This window comes from Balaenoptera borealis (genome assembly GCF_965194805.1).
Source record: "Balaenoptera borealis genome assembly, chromosome: 1".
Taxonomy (NCBI): Eukaryota; Metazoa; Chordata; class Mammalia; order Artiodactyla; family Balaenopteridae; genus Balaenoptera; species Balaenoptera borealis.
Window position 1 is genome coordinate 80,106,748 of NC_138860.1, and position 20,720 is coordinate 80,127,467.

General features: G+C 42.7%; 1 protein-coding gene across 1 annotated transcript in view; it reads left to right on the plus strand.

The window, feature by feature from the left end:
* FCRL5 (Fc receptor like 5) overlaps window positions 1-15,757 on the plus strand; it is a gene marked incomplete at its 5' end in the record, with an annotated part of 44,899 nt that extends 29,142 nt beyond the window's left edge. The window contains 7 exons of the mRNA XM_082373532.1: window positions 6,056-6,334; window positions 6,774-6,890; window positions 7,566-7,593; window positions 8,715-8,797; window positions 9,000-9,068; window positions 11,172-11,203; window positions 11,282-15,757. Coding sequence (XP_082229658.1) covers window positions 6,056-6,334; window positions 6,774-6,890; window positions 7,566-7,593; window positions 8,715-8,797; window positions 9,000-9,068; window positions 11,172-11,203; window positions 11,282-11,371 — 698 coding nt within the window. The 3' untranslated portion in view covers window positions 11,372-15,757. The remainder of the gene's footprint in view (window positions 1-6,055; window positions 6,335-6,773; window positions 6,891-7,565; window positions 7,594-8,714; window positions 8,798-8,999; window positions 9,069-11,171; window positions 11,204-11,281) is intronic.
* Between the last annotated feature and the right edge of the window lie 4,963 nt (window positions 15,758-20,720).

Here is a 20,720-nt window from a genome sequence, read left to right on the forward strand (position 1 = left end):
GCCCATTGGTGTAAGTGGGGTGTTAAAGTCCCCCACTATTATTGTGTTACTGTCAATTTCCTCTTTTACAGCTGTTAACCATTGCCTTATGTATTGAGGTGCCCCTATGTTGGGTGCATATATATTTATAATTGTTGTATCTTCTTCTTGTATTGATCCTTTGATCATTATGTAGTGCCCTTCCTTGTGTCTTGTAACATTCTTTATTTAAAGTGTATTTTATCTGATATGAGTATTGTTACTCCAGCGTTCTTTTGATTTCCATTTGCATGGAATATCTTTTTCTATCCCCTCACTTTCAGTCTGTATGTGTCCCTAGGTCTGAAGTGGGTCTCTTGTAGACAGCATATATATGGGTCTTGTTTTTGTATTCACTCAGTGAGCCTGTGTCTTTTGGTTGGAGCATTTATTCCATTCACATTTAAGGCAATTATTGATATGTATGTTCCTATGACCATTCTCTTAATTGTTTTGGGTTGTTTTTGTAGGTCCTTTTCTTCTCTTGTGTTTCCCACTTAGAGAAGTTCCTTTAGCATTTGTTGTAGAGCTGGTTTGGTGGTGCTGAATTCTCTTAGCTTTTGCTTGTCTGTAAAGCTTTTGATTTCTCCATCAAATCTGAATGAGATCCTTGCTGAATAGAGTAATCTTGGTGGCCGGTTCTTCGCTTTCATCACTTTAAGTATATCATGCCACTCCCTTCTGGCTTGTAGAGTTTCTGCTGAGAAATCAGCTGTTAACCTTATGGGAGTTCCCTTGTATGTTATTTGTCATTTTTCCCTTGCTGCTTTCAATAATTTTTCTTTGTCTTTAATTTTTGCCAATTTGATTACTATGTGTCTCAGCGTGTTTCTCCTTGGGTTTATCCTGTATGGGACTCGCTGCACTTCCTGGACATGGGTGGCTATTTCCTTTCCCATGTTAGGGAAGTTTTCAACTATAATCTCTTCAAATATTTTCTCTGGTCCTTCCTCTCTCTCTTCTCCTTCTGGGACCCCTAGAATGCGAATGTTGTTGCGTTTAATGTTGTCTCAGAGGTCTCTTAGGCTGTCTTCATTTCTTTTCATTCTTTTTTCCTTTATTCTGTTCCACAGCAGTGAATTCCACCATTGTGTCTTCTAGGTCACTTATCCGTTCTTCTGCCTCAGTTATTCTGCTATTGGTTCCTTCTAGTGTAGTTTTCATTTCAGTTATTGTATTGTTCATCTCTGTTTGTTTGTTCTTTAATTCTTCTAGGTCTTTGTTACACATTTCTTGCATCTTCTCCATCTTTGCCTCCATTGTTTTTCCGAGGCCCTGAATCATCTTCACTATCATTATTCTGAATTCTTTTTCTGGAAGGTTGCCTATCTCTGTTTCATTTAGTTGTTTTTCTGGGGTTTTATCTTGTTCCTTCATCTGGTACATAGCCCTCTGCCTTTTCATCTTGTCTATCTTTCTGTGAATGTGGTTTTTGTTCCACAGGCTGCAGGATGGTAGTTCTTCTTGCTTCTGCTGTCTGCCCTCTCAAGAATGCAAGAGATTTCTGTGCATTAATTTTGTATCCTGCTACTTTACCAAATTCATTGATTAGCTCTAGTAGCTTTCTGGTAGCATCTTTAGGATTCTCTGTGTATAGTATCATGTCATCTGCAAACAGTGACAGCTTTACTTCTTCTTTTCCAATTTGGATTCCTTTTATTTCTTTTTCTTCTCTGATTGCTGTGGCTAAAACTTCCAAAACTATGTTGAATAATAGTGGTGAGAGAGAACCACCTTCTCTTGTTCCTGATCTTAGTGGAAATGGTTTCAGTTTTTCACCATTGAGAATGATGTTGGCTGTGGGTTTGTCATATATGGCCTTTATTATGTTGAGGTAAGTTCCCTCTATGCCTATTTCTGGAGGGTTTTTATCATAAATGGGTGTTGAGTTTTGTCAAAAGCTTTTTCTGCATCTATTGAGATGATCATATGGTTTTTCTCCTTCAATTTGTTAATATGGTGTATCACATTGATTGATTTGCGTACATTGAGGAATCCTTGCATTCCTGGGATAAAACCCACTTGAGCATGTTGTATGATCCTTTTATTGTGCAGTTAGATTCTGTTTGCTAATATTTTGTTGAGGATTTTTGTATCTATGTTCATCAGTGATATTGGCCTGTACTTTTCTTTCTTTGTGACATCTTTTTCTGGTTTTGGTATCAGGGTGATGGTGGCCTCATAGAATGAGTTAGGGAGTGTTCCTCCCTCTACTATATTGTGGAAGAGTTTGAGAAGGATAGGTGTTAGCTCTTCTCTAAATGTTTGATAGAATTTGCCTGTGAAGCCATCTGGTCCTGGGCTTTTGTTTTTTGGAAGATTTTTAATCACAGTCTCAATTTCAGTGCTCATGTTTGGTCTGTTTATATTTTCTATTTCTTCCTGGTTCAGTCTTGGAAGGTTGTGCTTTTCTAAGAATGTGTCCATTTCTTTGAGGCTGTCCATTTTTCTGGCATATAGTTGCTTGTAGTAATCTCTCATGATCCTTTGTATTTCTGCAGTGTCAGTTGTTACTTCTCCTTTTTCATTTCTAATTCTATTGATTTGAGTCTTCTCCCTTTTTTTCTTGATGAGTCTGGCTAATGGTTTATCAATTTTGTTTGTCTCCTCAAAGAACCAGCTTTTAGTTTTATTGATCTTTGCTATTGTTTCCTTCATTTCTTTTTCATTTATTTCTAATCTGATATTTATGATTTCTTTCCCTCTGCTAACTTTGCGGTTTTTTTGTTCTTCTTCCTCTAATTGCTTTAGGTGTAAGGTTAGGTTGTTTATTTGAGATGTTTCTGGTTTCTTGAGGTAGGATTGTACTGCTGTAAACTTCTGTCTTAGAACTGCTTTTGCTTCATCCCATAGGTTTTGGGTCTTCGTGTTTTCATTGTCATTTGTTTCTAGGTATTTTTTTATTTCCTCTTGGATTTCTTCAGTGATCTTTGGTTATTTAGTAGAGTATTGTTTATCCTCCATGTGTTTGTATTTTTTCCAGATTTTTACCTGTAATTAATATCTAGTCTCTTAGCGTTGTGGTTGGAAAAGTTACTTGATACAATTTCAATTACCTTAAATTTACCAAAGCTTGATTTGTGACCCAAGATATGATCTATCATGGAGAGTGTTCCATGAGCACTTGAGAAGAAAGTGTGTTCTGTTGTGTTTGGATGGAATGTCCTATAAATATCAATTAAGTCCATCTTGTTTAATGTATCATTTAAAGCTTGTGTTCCCTTATTTATTTTCATTTTGAATGATCTGTCCATTGGTGAAAGTAGGATGTTAAAGTCCCCTACTATGATTGTGTTACTGTCAATTTCCCCTTTTATGGCTGTTAGCATTTGCCTTATGTATTGAGGTGCTGCTATGTTGGGTGCATAAATATTTACAATTGTCATGTCTTCTTCTTGGATTGATCCCTTGATCATTATGAGTGTCTTTCTTTGTCTCTTGTAATAGTCTTTATTTGAAAGTCTATTTTGTCTGATATCAGAATTGCTAACCAGCTTTCTTTTGATTTCCATTTGCATGGAATATCTTTCTCCATCCCCTCACTTTTGAACTGTATGTGTCCCTAGGTCTGAAGTGGGTCTCTTGTAGACAGCATATATGTGGGTCTTGTTTTTGTAACCATTCAGCCAGTCTATGTATTTTGGTGGGAGCATTTAATCCATTTACATTTAAAGTAGTTATCCATATGTATGTTCCTATTACCATTTTCTAAATTATTTTGGGTTTGTTTTTGTAGGTCTTTTCCTTGTCTTCTGTTTCCTGTCTAGAGAAATTCCTTTAGCATTTGTTGTAAAGCTGGTTTTGTGGTGCTGAATTCACTTAGCTTTTGCTTGTCTGTAAAGGTTTTAATTTCTCTGTCGAATCTGAATGAGATCCTTGCTGGGTAGAGTAATCTTGGTTGTAGGTTTTTCCCTTTCAACACTTTAAATATGTCCTGCCCCTCCCTTCTGCCTTGCAGAGTTTCTGCTGAAAGATCAGCTGTTAACTTTATGGGGATGTCCTTGTATGTTATTTGTTGCTTCTCCCTTGCTGCCTTTAATATTTTTTCTCTGTATTTAATTTTTGATAGTTTGATTAATATGTGTCTTGGCATGTTTCTCCTTGGATTTATCCTGTATGGGACTCTCTGCCCTTCCTGCACTTGATTGACTATTTCCTTTCCCATATTAGGGAAGTTTTCAACTATAATCTCTTCAAATATTTTCTCAGTCCCTTTTTTTTTCTCTTCTTCTTCTGGGACCCCTATAATTTGAATGTTGTTGCGTTTAATGTTGGCCCAGATGTCTCTGAGACTGTCCTCAATTCTTTTCATTCTTTTTTCTTTATTCTGCTCTGTGGTAGTTATTTCCACTATTTTATCTTCCAGGTTACTTATCCGTTCTTCTGCCTCAGTTATTCTGCTATTGATTCCTTCAAGAGAATTTTTAATTTCATTTATTTTGTTGGTCATCATTGTTTGTTTGTTCTTTAGTTCTTCTAGGTCCTTCTTAAATGTTTCTTGTATTTTCTCCATTCTATTTCCAAAATTTTGGATCATCTTTACTATCATTACTCTGAATTCTTTTTCAGGTAGACTGCCTATTTCCTCTTCATTTGTTTGGTCTGGTCATTTTTACCTTGCTCCTTCATCTGCTTTTTGTTTCTCTGTCTTCTCATTTTGCTTAACTTACTGTGTTTGGGGGTCTCCTTTTCTCAGGCTGCAGGTTCATAGTTCCCGTTGCTTTTGGTGTCTGCCCCCAGTGGCTAAGTTTGGTTCAGTGGGTTGTGTAGGCTTCCTGGTGGAGGGGACTGGTGCCTGTGTTTTGGTCAGTGAGGCTGAATCTTGTCTTTCTGGGGGGCAAGACTGCATCTGGTGGTTTGTTTTGGGGTGTCTGTGAACTTATTATGATTTTAGGCAGCCTCTCTGCTAATGGGTGGGGTTGTTTTCCTGTCTTGTGAGTTGTTTGGCATAGGGTGTCCAGCACTGTAGCTTGCTGGTCAGTGAGTGGAACTGGGTCTTAGCGTTGAGATGGTGCTCTCTGGTAGAACATTTGCCATTTGTTATTACGTGGAGCCGAGAAGTCTCTGGCGGACCGATGTCGTAAACTTTGCCCTCCCACCTCAGAGGCACAGGCCTGACACCCGGATGGAACACCAAAACCCTGTCAGCCATACTTTTGGGAAGTCTGAGGTCTTCTGCCAGCATTCAGTTGGTGTTCTGTAAGAGTTGTTCCACATGTAGTTGTTTTTCTGATGTATTTGTGGGGAGGAAGGTGATCTCCATGTCTTACTCCTCCGCCATCTTGAATGTCTCAGTCCTGTTGACTTTTTTTTTATTCAAAATATAAAATTTATTCAAAAGCAATAAAATAACAGTTTCTATGAAGTATGAACTGTATATAATAAGTAAACACAGCACAGTACCAAACTTGTTGACTTTTTAATGATGGCCATTCTGACTGGTGTGAGGTGATACCTCACTGTAGTTTTGATTTGCATTTCTCTAATAATTAGCCATATTGAGCATCTTTTTCACGTGTCTGTTGGCCATTTTTTACATAACTTATGTTAGTAGCCCTAAAGGAAATAGTCTTAGAAGTAGATTTGCTGGGTGAAAGTTTATGTGCATTTTAAATTAGATATATATTTCCAAATCACCATTCAAGGAAGTGTCTCAAATTTGCATTCCCACCGAGAGCATATCAGGGTGCCTCTTAATCCACAACCCCATCAGTATTATCTGCCTTTTTAAGCTTTGCCAGTCTGATGGGTGTTTTTATTTGTATATACTTAATTAGTAACAAAGATGTTATCTTTATATATTTATTGGCTATTTGAAGTTTTTAGTGATTCATACACTTTTCACACTTTTCTGTTGGATATTTTTGTGCATTGAAAGCTATTTGTAGATTCAGGTCATTAACTTTGCTTGTCATATGTGTTTCAATATATTTTCCTTGATTGAGATATGACTTTTATTATTTGTTTATATTATTTTTTGTTCCTTTCTGAGTATGTTAGAAGTAGGAATTTCTATTGACTTTTTGTTTTCCCTCAGTTCCAGTGTCTCACCCTATCCTCACCCTCAGGACCCCCAGGGCCCAGGCTGTGGTGGGGGATGTGGTGGAGCTTCATTGTGAGGCCCAGAGAGGCTCTCCCCCGATCCTGTACCAGTTTTATCACAAGAATGTCACCCTGGAGAGCAGCATATCCCACTCTGGACAAGGAGTGTCCCTCAACCTCTCACTGACTGCAAATCATTCTGGAACCTACTCCTGTGAGGCCAACAATGGCCTGGGTCCCCAGTGCAGTGAGGCAGTGACACTTTCCATCACAGGTAAGTTTCCTATTCTCAGGCCACAGACGTGGCCAAAAGATTTCCTCCTAGGATACTCTGATAATCCTTGTGATGCCTGACCAGGACAGTGTTTCTCAGGGACAGATACACAAAGCTAGATGTTCTCCAAACTGTTATTTTCATTAAGTGTTTCTGAAGGCTTGTCATTTGGGTGGGAAAGGGGGCTAAAGAAGACCACTGAATTTAATACTCTTCAGCTAGCATCATCCATCGTGACCCTCAACCCTTGCATCAGCCACAGACATGAGCTTCCCCACCAAGAGAAGTGCCATTCCCTGTGCCACACCTGCACCTGATTAGCCTCAGGAGTCCTGGTCCCCTCAGTTCATCCTCTCTCCCAGGCATCAGCTCCAGGGATCAGGGCAGTTCAAGACCACAAGCCTCTCCCTCTGGCTCATGCCTGGGGTCTCCCCCTCAGGGCTGACAGGGAGCAGAAGTGGCCCTGTTGCCACCGGTGTCACCGGGGGGCTGCTCAGCGTGATGGGTCTCGCTGCCGTGGCACTGTTGTTCTACTGCTGGCTCCCGAGGAAAGCAGGTGAGTAACTCCCTGGTTAACCTTTGCTTGAGTCCCTGTCCTTCCCATCTCCATTCCCTCAGGCTCATGCTGCCTCTGGAACCACCCCCAAGCTCTCAACACCTCCTTTCTGCACAATTCCACAGCTCCTACATTCCCCTCTAGTTCCTCCAGAATTTGTCTTCATCAAATGCAAAGTTTCCAGAACAGCCCTATTGGGTGTAAGATGTCTTCACAAGATGCAGTTTATCTGACATGACAAATTACAGTGCATTTCCCTCTCTACCCTTGCAAGACCCCCAAGGAACGGAAGAGGAGAAGAAAAACTCTGAGAAATAGTAGTGAGAACAGAAACCAAATGGAATTTGATAACTTACTGATTTTGTAAATGTATGGTACTTTCATAGCCGATCAAGTCTATTTTCCCACATTCAGCTATTGACCATTGTTCTTCACAAACTCCACGTTAAAAGATTATGGATTGTGGGCTACCCTTTTGTATTATAACTATACCCCTCTGGAATCCAGGATCAGTAGTTTTTGCCCAATCTGCCACCTCCCTTGGACATAGCAAAGGAGGGTTCACATCTTAGAGACAGTGACTCCTGGAAGGTTCTAGGTGAGCCTCCTATGAGCTGTGCTCCTTGTGAAGTCTTCCTTCTCCTGGACTCAATGTCTCTCTGCTTTCCTTTGCAGGAGGAAAGCCTACATTTGACTCCTCCAGGTAAGACCTTCCTATATTGCCGTATGGTTAATGAAATGCCCACCAAGTATGAAAATGGAATTGAATCTGGTTACTGCTGAGAGCATGGTCACTGCTTCATGTCACTGAGATGGGTTGTGCCAATTTCATGTTGCCACCTCCCTTGGGATATCTCAATTCCCAGGACCTTCTCACCCATCAGCTTAGCTAAATAGGCCTTTTTCTTGCAGCAAGTGTTAATTGCTTTTTATTTATTAACTTACATCCTTGGTCCAATGTTGCCTTGGTTGTTTGAGTGACACTATGACCACTGAATCCATCCGTTTCCTAAGATGGTCTTAACTTAATCAGTCTGGAAAGCTCTGGCCATGGCCAACCCAACCTAACCAACACCTGTTGTGATGACAGCCAAGAAGATGGAGTCACGCAACTTGGCCACCCCGAGAGACCTCTCTGCTAACAGGAGGTGGTGCCTGTGAAGAAGGGGCTGCCATCTTGGATTCCAAAGACTGACTTTAGGAGTCACACCACAGCTCACAAACTATCCCTGGGCAAGCTTATGGTAGCAGCATCCAAACCATCCTGAGTTCCTCTGAGCCTTTTTGTTTGTTTGTTTGTTTGGCCGTGCTGCAAAGTTGCAGGATCTTAGTTCCCCCACAAGGGACTGAACCCAAGCCCTTCTTAGTGAAAGCACCAAGTTCTAACTTCTGGACCACCAAGGTATTCCCATTTGAGCCTTTCTAATTATGGATTTCACTCAGATACTGATCTCTCTGGGAGTGTAGACCTTGGAGCCAGGTTTGAATGGCTCCTGGCTCTTTCCCTTTCTAGTTACATAGTCTTGAGTAAGTCATTTTACCTCTCAGAACCTCCATTTTTTCCATCTAAAAAATAGAGATAATAATAGCATCAACTTAATATTGTTATAGGCACTAGCACAGTGACATACTAGGTGGCAGTAAAGTCTGGATTAATATTATGATTTATAATATAATAGTCCATAACAATAGACCATTTGTTATATGCTCATCTATGTTTCCAGGCTTGGCAACTATCCTGTGGTAAAGACTCACTAACAGGGATTGATCCTTATAGCTACTTCATCAGGATTTCTGGGAAACATCAATGCTTCTACCTTACAGGAACCCATCAGCTTCAGACCCCCAAGAGCCCACCTACTACAATGTACCAAGCTGGATAGAACTGCAACCAGTGTACAGCAATGGTGAGGACTGAGGACCCTCCATTTGGGCAGGGACCCCAGGGTTGGTCCAGGAAGTGGTGGGACAAGAAATGAGGAAGGGATGGTACAGAGGCCCGGAGGGCCCTGCTCCCTCCAGAGAACAAACTCTATCTGGGAGAGGAGGAAGTAGCAAGACAAGGGGCAAGAACCTTAGAGTCCTCTCAAACTTCAACTTCTCTCCAAGTAAATCCTAACGGAGGAGATGTGGTGTACTCGGAAGTCCGGAGCGTGAAGGCAGAGAACAAACAGGCAGGTAAGACCCAAGGACCCTTGATTTGGGCGGTCTATTGCTATGTGTGGCTCAGTCTCCACCCCTTCAGTGGGTCTGGGCCAACCAGACACAGAACTGCCCCTCAGGCTGGGTCACTGAGCTTCTTACTTTGTGCCCACCTACCCTGCTGCGATTAACCAAGCTCACCGTGCAGAGCTGCTTTCTCCATTCTCCACAGATGGCCTCAGCATCACTTGAGTAACAAAGCCATCACCCTGGGCAGTCAGCCCCTCAGAGCTTCAGTGTCCCATCTGTGAAATGAGACAGGACTGTCTATCATTCCCTTCCTACCTGTACCTGTTTTCTACTGCTGCTGTGGCAAATGACCATGAGGGCTTAAACAATACGAGTTTATTATCTTACTGTGCTGTAGGTCAGAAGTCTAAAACACAGGTTACACTGGGCTAAAATCAGTGTCAGCAGAGGTCCTTTCTGGAAGCTCCAGGGGAGAATGTATTCCCGTGCCTTTTCCAGCTTCTAAAGGACACCCTTTTCCTTTCTGGGGCTCATGTCCCATCCCTCCATCTTCAAAGCCAGCAAGTGGCACCTCTCTAACCATTTCTTCCATAGTCAGTGCTCCCTTTGACCACAACTAGAAAAAGTTCCCAGATTTTAAAGTTCTCCTTAAAATTCCACCTGGATAATCTAAAATAATCTCGCCATTTGAAGGTCCTTAATCTTAATCACATCTGCAAAATCCCTTTCTCCATCTTAGGTCACATATTCACAGGTTCCAGGTATCAGGACATGGACATCTTTGTGGGAGACATTATTCTGCCTATCACACTCTCTCATAGGGTTATTGTAAGGATCAAACGAGGAAGTAGATGGGGAGATGCTATTACAGCAGCAGAGTTTAAGCAGCTTTTATGACGAGTATATGCTTGTTGTCTGTCTGTGTCATTAGTCCTCACTCATGGTAGATGGTCAGCTGTGAAGAATCCCAGCCTGGTTTCCTCCTCTCAGAGCAGGAAAGGGAAAGCCTTTGGGACTATTCTAACTTTGTTCTGTAAAAAGTGTCATGTGATTTTTAGCCATTCTGCTTCCTTCTCTGGTTTTTTTATTCTTCTTGTATAAAATCAAATGAACTCCATTTTGTTCCATTCTTGGTTCAGGGGCCCACCTCTAAAATGTATGAATTCATTCACACTTACAACCCCCCTTGATGTGAGTGTTGTTATTACCCCATTTCACAGATGAGAAAACAGAGGCAGAGAGATCTTAAATGACCAGCCTGAAGTCACAGAGCTAACAAATCACAGAAGAGTCTGTCTCTAGAGTCCAAGCCTTAGGCCAGGCTCTGCTTCTCAGGGCAGTTCCAGGGAGCCTTGAGGCTCATTCCAAGCCAAAAAGAGAAAGCCTTGCTTGATGAATGCCATATTTCATTCCAGCTTTAAGACAATATAATAATAATAACAACTTCTATTATCATATCAACATGTGTTGAGCAGTTCCTATGTGCCTGGTACAGTTCTGAGTACTGTAAATAAATACATTGAAAAAAAAAAATATATATATATGCCATAAATATATACACACACACATATATTTAAAGTTTGTTTATAACCCTCAGAAGTGTACCTGCACATTGGAACTGCTCAGCACATAACAGATGTTAGAAATCAAACACACACACACATAACCCTACAGGTAGGTATTATTATTCCCAACATACAGATGAGACACCAAGGCAGGAGACATTGAGTGACTTGCCCAAGGTCACAGAGGTGGCACGGCTGACCTGGGGCTCAGTCTGAGGTAGTCTGGATCAGAAGTCTGCTCTAAACCACTGCACTGCCTCTGCTCCAGGCCAGACTGCTTCTCCATAATATACACTATGAATCTATGATCAAAGCATGAACAAGATAAAAAGTACATTTCTTTCTTTTGAGAGTCCCTGGGGAGCTCAGCATGAGGAACAAAGAGTGGAGTGATGTTGAGGAGAGAGTTGCTCGAAGCTGTGAGGTTGAGGTTCTTAGGAAAGGTTCAGTGCAGCCCCATGGAGATGGCTGTGGCTGGGCTGGTGGCACAGATGCAAGGAGAGAGTTCTGAGTTCACAGCTGAATGCTTCCCTTCTTTCCACAGCAGCCTCTGACCCAGAGCTTCTCAAGAACACGGTGAGTCCCGTGACCTGTGTACTCTCCCACTTCGGGCCTGCTGGCCTCTGGCCCTCACCTATGTGCTCCTTCCCCCAGGATTCCTGTGTCATCTACTCCCAGGTGAAGGGGGCTTACGCCGCAGCCCCTAAGCCCCAGCTCTTGGCTGCATCCACTCCTCACAGATGAGTCCACGCAGCTCCCGACTGCTGTCTCAGCCTCTGCACCCAAAGCCACCCTTGGGGGAGAAGGGGCATCAAAGTGGGAAGATTTAAACCACCCAAGGCCACACCCAGTAACCTGTGCATCAAGTGCCCACACCCTAGTCTGAACAGAACACAGGGCCCCGCAGGACTCCCGCCTATTTCCAAAGTGACAGCCCTGGCCTAGTGGTCTTTTTCTTAATGACATGTTGCTCCCAACCCAGGGCCCATGATGTTGCCTGGCTTCCTTAACGGCTTCAGCTTTGGTCACTATTCCGAGTCCTACTCCCATACACATCCCCACCATTCCTCCATGAGGACTGCACCTAAACTCTGCCACGGATAACCTACTTTCAGTGGGTGCTTTTCTCAGTTGCAGTCAGCCTGGTAAGGCTACAGTGGGCTCTGCCAAATGGGACAGCACACACCCCTGGAGACATGGACACTGGGCTCATCATGGACCTCCCCATGATGGGACTGCATTCCACACTCCCACTGTCTGTCTGAAACTCTAAGCTCAGAATCTGACACCAGGATAATTTCTCTCCTGCCCAAGTAAGTGGATTTCACACCCTAGGTCCTAGATCCTTCCCATCCTGCCAGAAGTAACCCAGGACAGTCAAGACCAGGAGGACCAGAGATGCACATAGAATACATATTGAAATATAGGAGGTGCTCTATTACTATTTGATTGATTGAATGAATGAATGAATGAGGAAGATATTATGGGTCATTATGGTGTATTCCTACCCTCAAACTGGCATCTGATCCAGTGTGCTCCCTAGGAAATCCAGGAAGTACTCTTTTCTCTTCCCTGAGTAGGAAATAAACTAAGAGAAAGAGTTTGAGTGAGGAAAGCTGTGTTCAGAAAGCAGGAAGCCTTCTCAAACTTTAAAGTGCTTATATAGGGAGGGTGGGAGGGAGATGCAAGAGGGAGGGGATATGGGGATATATGTATACATATAGCTGATTCACTTTGTTATACAGCAGAAACTAACACAACATTGTAAAGCATTTATACTCCAATAAAGATGTTTTAAAAATAATAAAATAAAATAAAGTGCTTATGGGTAACCTGGAGATCTTGTTAAAATGCAGATTCTTATTCGCTGAGTCTGGGTGGAGGCTAAGATCCTGCGTCTGTAATAAGCTCCCACGTGATGCTAATGCTACTGACCCTAGGAGCATACTGAGCGCCCAGGACCATGAAGAAGTAGCGTGGGCTCTGGCTGCCCACTGCCCAGCTCCATGGGGGCCACTCACGTAGATCACGTGCTCCCTGCACCATCCTTCCACTAGAACACCATCAGATCCTGCTGCTAAGAGAACTTCTCAGCAACATGCTGGGTTTCATCAGCCTCCCTGGGTCAGTAAAAAGTAGCTGCCGTCATCTTCGTTTCCCCACTTCAGGCCTCACACTTTCCCATAGAGGAAATGAATACACCGTGAATAAATATACCTCTTAGCTTTCTCCATTCAAAGTTGATCTATCTCGCCTCTGAGCCATGGGATGTTTTGATCCATTTTTATGATGTCCATCACACCTCATCTTGATCTCCACACTCCAGTGGATTGTACAGGGGGAATCATTTCCAAGCCACATTGCCTGGATTAATAAAATCCTTGACGGGGCATTCATGGCCCTTCTCCACGTAGCACCATCTACTTCCCTCTCCAGCTTTTTCCGTGGTCATTGTGCTCCACACCCTACACTCAATCACCGGGTGATCTTCCCCATTTTCTAACATAGCTGCTCTGCACTTCCTCCTCTTAGCCTTTTCCATCATTTGCATATGCTGGAATCCTGCTCATTCATTGAGCCCCAAGTCAAATGTCAGCTGCTACTGGAAATGATCTGTCTTTGGACTCCCATAGCACTTGTATACCGTGAGACATGGCATCACTAATGGTTGATGTTTGGAGGGAACTTAGAGTTTATCTAAGCCACTTCTTTAATTTTGTGGTTGGAAATTGAGAACCAGAGAGGAAGAGCAACTAGCTGAAAATTAAATAACGAGTTAGTGGCAAAGCACATACTAAATTAAACCCAGGACTCCTGGTACCCAGGATGGTGCTCTTTCCTTTACACGGCTCCTCTGATACAGAGACGTGTGCATTTTTGTGTTTCCCCAACAAGACTGAGAGTTCCTTAAAAGGAAAGCCCAAGCAGCCAGCATGGTGCCTGGCATTCAATTGGTGCTCAATGAACTGTTGTTGAATTGGATGTCTATTAAATCCCCCTGATGAATAAACATCACCTCTACAAATTTGTCTGTATCATTACCTGCTCCCTCTTAACCCAGAGAAGTGCAATACATGTCCTTCAATCTTAGAGTTTTTAATAATCCCAATAAAATCATTGCTACGAGGTCCACCTGTCAATTTGAGATGAATGCTGTGTATTGTTCAAAACAAGAACAAGATACTTGCATGAACTGCAGATATCTAAAACACCACATGAAACCCAATCAGTTGTCCCCACAAAACTTGCTCTCCTTACTGTGTTCTCTTTCTTCCTTCCTTCCTTCTCTCCTCCCACTCCTTCCCCTCTTCCTTCTCCCCCCTCCCCCTTCTTCTCCTTCTTCTTCTTCTTTTCTCTCTCTCTCTCTCCCTCCCTCCCTCTCTTTTCCTTCTTCTTCTTCTTTTTCTACTTGAAGATAGCACTCTACCCAGTCACCCAAGACAGAAGATGCATAGCCATCTCTGAGTCTCTACATTGGTCACCCAAGCCAATCCAGTCAACTTTCTTTCCTTTCTTTCTTTCTTTCTTTCTTTCTTTCTTTCTTTCTTTCTTTCAGCTGCACCACACAGCATGCGGGATCCTAGTTCCCCTACCACCAGGGATCAAACACGAGCCCCCTGCAGTGGAAGCTTGTAGTCCTAACCACTGGACCACCAGGGAATTCCCCATCAACTTTATTTTCGAAATATCTCTCAAATCACATCCTCCTTTTAGTTCCCACGGCCACTTCCTTAGTACAGGCCTTCATCACCTACCACCAGGATTATGTAATAGCCTCGAAACTGGTTTCCCAACTTCCAGATTCTCTCTTTGCATAACCATCCCCAACAGATTTGCCAGCTGGACCTCCCAACAGAGTTGCTCATATGACCTTTCTAAAAACCAGCTCTATTTATTCCTCTGTTTGAAATCCTTCAATTATCCAGATTTCAGGCTCTATCATTGGACACAAGGGTCTTCATGATTTAGTTCCAACTTACACTTTCAGCTCCATCTCCCAATATCCCCTTTAACAGACAAGAACACGCACCATGTGCTCCTGCCACGCGAACCTCTTTTCATTTCCTACACGCACCACCTTCTTTCAAGCAGCCATGGCTTTTTTCCTAGTAACTTTCCCCTTTTTGTCCTGTCAAACTCACTCATCTTTCAACACTTAGTTCAAATGTCAATACTCAGTGAGGCCTCATTTCTCTCTACAGGTTTCTATAACCTTTGGCATCTATGTTTCTTGTAGTCCTTACAAAAGTGTGTGTGCGCGTGTGTGTGTGCGTGCACCCATGTGCTTCTCTCCCTGGACTACTTAAAGCCTCTCTAGGGTTGAGTGTTATGGTTAGTTCTATTTTATAACCCTCCCTTCATCCTCGCATCACGCCCAACACACAACACAGGGCCTGGTGAATCACAGATGCTTAATTCATAGTGAATAAATGAATGTGCAACAGTGTTGAATGGACTTTTCCTGTTTCCCTCAGAAAAACACTTAAGCCCCAAAGCTGAGCTCAACAGTTGATAGTAACTCACATGTTCTGAAGAGGAGCTTCTGGACACATCCCACAGGATTGACTCAAAAGTGGCCACACGACCCTTGGGTACTCCCCTGGCTCCTCACACCTCCTCTATCAGCTGAGATCAGAGTTCATTGAAAGGGGTGATGGAGGAGATGGGTGGTCTGGTGAGGGGCACTGGGTGTTTTACTCTCCCTCCCAACTCCAGCCAGGGGAAGGCAGGACTCCTAGATAATGGCTTAAAGAAGGGAAGACAGCCCCTCATCTCACCACTCAAGGGGAACTGTTGAGCCTCAGGTAGAGAGCAGAGCCCAGGGAGAGAGCTTTTAAGAAATCTTAACACAAGAGCCCTGGGGTTTGGGGATGTTAGAGAGCACACTATTCCCCACTCCTCTCGTGGGAAGGGAGTTCCATTAGCACCACACTCCTGGCCTCTAGTGGTCCAGCACCTCTCTCTTCTTTTCTCATAGCCAAGAGCAGCCCACAGGAGCATGTGTTCCCCTCTGCCTTAAGTTTTAAAAGACCTGCCTCTATAGAGGGATACTTACAGTTTCACAACCCCAACCTCAAGGTTTAGCATAGGAGGCTTCAAACCCTGAGAAACAAAAATAGAGAATTCAGGGGAGCAAAATGCATAGCAAGAGCTGGAAGCTTCTGCTCGAAGCAGGGCAGACGGCTCTATGCCTTGGTGGTGCTTACCAGGCAGAGATCATATGGGTTTTTTACTGTGGTTTTTTATGACAGTGTATTGGAGTTGGCTTTTGGCTGCTGAACTTGAGACAGGAGCTTTAAGTCTTAGGCTGTGGTGTTTTGTGGCAGGTCACTAGAACTTAGACGAGGTTTTGACCAAAGGCTGTAGGGCTGGGGATACACACACTGACCATTAAGCAATGGTGAGCAAGTGCACTGGACTATTCTGGGTGCAGTGGCCCTGGACATGACTTACACTATTCCCATGGTTGTGAATTCAGGCAGCTGCTTCTGCCAGTCAAGGGTTCCAGGTCCTTATGGCACTTGGGGACATGACTTGACAACACCTCCCTCACACACATTCCATGAACCTTCCACCTCCACTCCGGGGCTCCCCTATTGGGCTGAAGTGCAAATGTGCAGGGAAGTTAACTTTGGGATATTGAAGGCAATGGATAACTGTTGCTCCTTTTCTCCTCTCCACAGCCCCCTCCTTAAATGCACCATTCAGAGATGTAAAAGCTTTATTTATATGACCTCTCCGAGGACTCCTTGAGTGACCGAGCAATCAACCTATTGCAAAACTGTGGCCAAGCTGGGTCTACACATCTTAAATGTGTTCTTCTTTCCCAGCCTCCCTCCTATTCCCTCTCCCTTCCGCTTCCCTGGGATTATACTCACCCACAGTGTGTTAGCACATGAGCTTCTCCTTCAGGCTATCTTCTAGGTGAGAGTCAAGGGCCCCAGCAAAGCCAGCAACCTTGAAAAAGGGATCACTGTCCTTCAACAGATTGGCTTTCTTGAACAGCTGTGGCTGTGACCAAGCTTCAGCCATAAAACAGAAACTTTTCATTCAAGGCCTTTGATATATTGGGAGCCAGGGCAATATTTTCTGCTTTCAGTGCAAGGCAGCTGACTTCCATGTATGTCACAGAGCTTTTCAAGCTGTTAGGTGTTAGGGCCTTGCCAAGGTAGGAAGGGCTGGGTCTGCTGACCCAACCTCAGCTGAGTCTTTTAACAAGGACACCAGAGATATGAGCCTGAGCTGTATCCCCGTGCTGCCTTACAGAGCGAGAGGAGAGACATTTGTCTCCACTACAGCACTGCAACTAACACAAAGACAGACAAGGGGAGCGCATTCCCTAGAAGGAGGGTTTTTAGGCCTAACTGCAAATCGAGAGATGACAACAGCGAGAGCAGCTCAGGACTAAAGGAAAAGATCTGTTCACCATCTGTGATGGAGGCCACATTACCCAACAAAGCTCATACCCAATGCCGCTCTGAGAAGGTGGTAGCACCAGGCTCAAAAAAAGGAAATTTAAAAATTCTTCAGTGGAAAAGGAAGGTACCACTTAGGTGAATTCTATCCCTTTCCCAGCATGGTGAATTCATAGTAGCAAAACAAAACTTAAGATTTCTTCCACTTTAGTTAAAATTACAGACTCTAGACTTTATAACAATTTCATTATGGTGAAAAGATCTTTTCCATTTACCCTCTGTGATTCAGACACCAGTTTCTTTGGCAATGCTAAATGCTGGTCTCTGGGGACATAATTTTGTTAGGATAAATGTTTTAGGACCTTGAGATTGGCTTCTTTTCTAAAGTCAGTAAGTCTAGGACCCGTGCTATGATACACTGACATGTCCTATTAACTCTCTGGATTCTTTTAAATAGTGTCTTAGTCTGCTCAGGCTGCTATAACAAAAATACCATAGACAGAGTGGCTTAAAAACAACAGAAATTTACTTCTTACAGTTCTGGAAGCTGAGACGTCCACAATCAAGGTGCCCGCAGATTTAGTGTCAGGTGAGGGCCTGCTTCCTGGTTCTTAGACATGTCCCCACATGGCAGAAGAGGCAAAGGAGCTCCCTGGGGTCTCTTTTATAAGGGCAAAATCCCCTATGAGGGATTGTGTGTTGGATTCGACATAGATGAAGATGCATTGGAAATATTTAATAGGAATGTAGAAGAGTTTGAGTTAACAAATGTTGACATGGTTCAGTGTGATGTGTGCTCATTATCTAACAGAATGTCTAAGTCATTTGATACAGTAATTATGAATCCTCCCATGGGACCAAAAATAATAAAGGGATAGATATGGCCTTTCTGAAGACTGCTTTGGAAATGGCAAGAACAGCAGTATATTCTTTACACAAATCCTCAACTAGAGAACATATTCAAAAGAAAGCTGCAGAATGGAAAATCAAGATAGATATTATTGCAGAGCTACAATATAACCTGCGAGCATCATACAAGATTCACAAAAGAAAATCAGTGGACATTGAAGTGGACCTAACTCAGTTTTCTTTTTAAAAGTCTCCAAAGACAAAAGCAGCTTAAAATCTAATTAAAATGAATTAAAAATATGTTTACTAAAAACAAAACAAAAAAAAAGCTGCGGTCTCAGCCATCTTCTGCCCTCATGGTCCTCTGCCCTCATGACCTAATCACCTCTCAAAGACCCTTACCTCCTAATACCATCACATTGGGGATTAGGTTTCAACATATGAATTTGGAGGGGACACAAACATTCAGTATATAGCAAATAGTAAGGTACATCATCTATGAGTTTGCCTTGGGATAATTTGAGCATGAAAAATAATATTACTAGTAATAAACGATAACACATTAAAAGAATTTATGAGATAATTATTCTCAACGGAAAAAAAAGAGCAGTCAAAATCTCTTATTTACAGAAGACAACAAATAATAAATGTAGAAGGAATGTTGACATTAGGAAATCACCACTTTGCAATCCCATGGTAACAATTGATTCAGGCAAGGATCACCCATGGATGTTAAAATTACTGGGTAAGAGGTTGCTAGGCAACAAGAGATCCACAGGGTCTCAATGCATCACCACCCACAGTACAAAAGGGGAAATGTACCTTTACAACGGAGAGATCTGGCAGCTCCAATCTTCAGTAAGTGATCCAATGTGGCATCACTGGTAGTGGGGGACACTGACCCTCGGTGATCTCTAATGTGGTGCAGTGGGAAGTCCAGTCTCACCTTCAGAGTGCTCTTATCAAAAAAGCTAACCCAGAACCTACTTGAGGAGACAAATTCAGAATGTGGGCCATTCTGAGAGAGATTCCCCAAAACTGTCAATATCACAAAAGATGAAAACAAAAGGGCAGTGAGACAAAGGGAGACTGAAAAGACACACCTAATAGGAACCTTGATTGGATTCTTGATCAAAAAAAAAAAAAAAAAAAAAAACCATAGGAGAAATTAGGGAAAATTTAATATGGACTATATATTATTGATAATATTGAATCAATAACCTGATATTACTTTATAAATGTTTTTGAAAATATTCAAAATACTTTCAGACGATTCAGTAAATATTTTTTAAATCGTGTGTGTGTGTGAGAGAGAGAGAGAGAAAGAGAACAAATTTGACAAAAAATTGGTGAATGCAAGGAAGGACATGCCAGTGTTCATTGTACTATTCTCTCTTCCAGCTTTTCTGAGATTTGCATACTTTTAAAATAAAGCATCAGGTAGGGGAGAAGCACCTCAGACACTTGGCATTGAATTGATAGGTGCCCTGAGATGCTAATAGAACTTCACCCAGCCCTGTGAGCCACCGTCTCCACTACATGTGTCACGAGAATCCTGCTTGGCCCAGGCACTGAGACACCCTGGCCAAGGATAGAGCCACACAGGACATTGAGGATGATGACTGGGGTTTTTAACTTAAAATATTTTACATTAATTTCCTTGGGAATTTAATTTTGGAGCTGTCATTCTTCCCTGGAGATTTCCTAATGGAATGGAGTTTGTTTTCAACATCAGAGTATCTTTGTGTTGGCGTGTTATGATTGGAGAAGTAAATGATGTCATCAGACCTCAATGCAGAACCTCTAATAGACGGTTAGGAAATACGGATGAAATAACTAGGGGCAGGTAATAGAACAGAGAGGAAACTCTCAGGTTCACGTACACTGTGAGCTGGAGTGGACTCTCGTTAGTTCACTGTTCTGACCCATTTCAGAGCTCTCTACAAAACCTGAGCTGCTCAGCTCTGCTCCCAGAAGACTGCACAGAGGAGGAATATTTGGTTTGGGGATGCAGCCTCACATAGATGGCATCAGTAGATATTCTTTCTGCTGCCCACATCCGTGATCGACCACAGGCTTAATGGATAAGCACAGTGAGCTGAACAAAAATCTAGGGAACATTGTAATTTTCCCTAAACACCACTTATTCTTCCCCAGTTAGTGGATAATGGCCGTTTGTTCACATCTTAACTGGTGAATCTATTATAGCCAAGTTATAGACATGGGAATTTGTTCTCTTTCTCCTTCCTCTTTACTCAGGACCAGTATAAGCCTGCACTCTAGATAAGTGTGTCTTCTCTGAAGACTGAAACTTTCCCTCAGGTGGGTTGTCTCAAGTTCCAGCCTGGAAAGGGGTAGTTAGCCAGCCCATTTGGTTCTCACTCCTCAGCTTTATTAATAATTGCATTAGGATTCTCCAGATAAACAGAACCAAGAGATGACCTATCTAACTATCTATCTATCTAGAAGAGAGATTGATTTATTATAAGGAATTGGCTCATGTGATTATGGAGGCTGACAAGTCCCCAGATTTGCATTTGGAAAACTGAGGACCCAGAAGAGCTAATGGTGTAATTCCAGTCCAAATGCCGGCAGGTTAGAGACCTAGGAAGAGCCAAGATTTCAATTTGAGTCCAAGAAAGGAAGAAAACCGATGTCCTTGATTGAAGCTAGTCAAGCAGGAGAAATTGTCTCTCACTTGGAAGAGGGTCAGCCTTTTTTTTTTGATCAGGCCTTCAACTGATTGGATGAGGCCCACCTACATTAAGGAAGGCAATCTGCTTTACTCAGTCTATCAATTTAAATGTTAATCTCATCCAAAAACACCC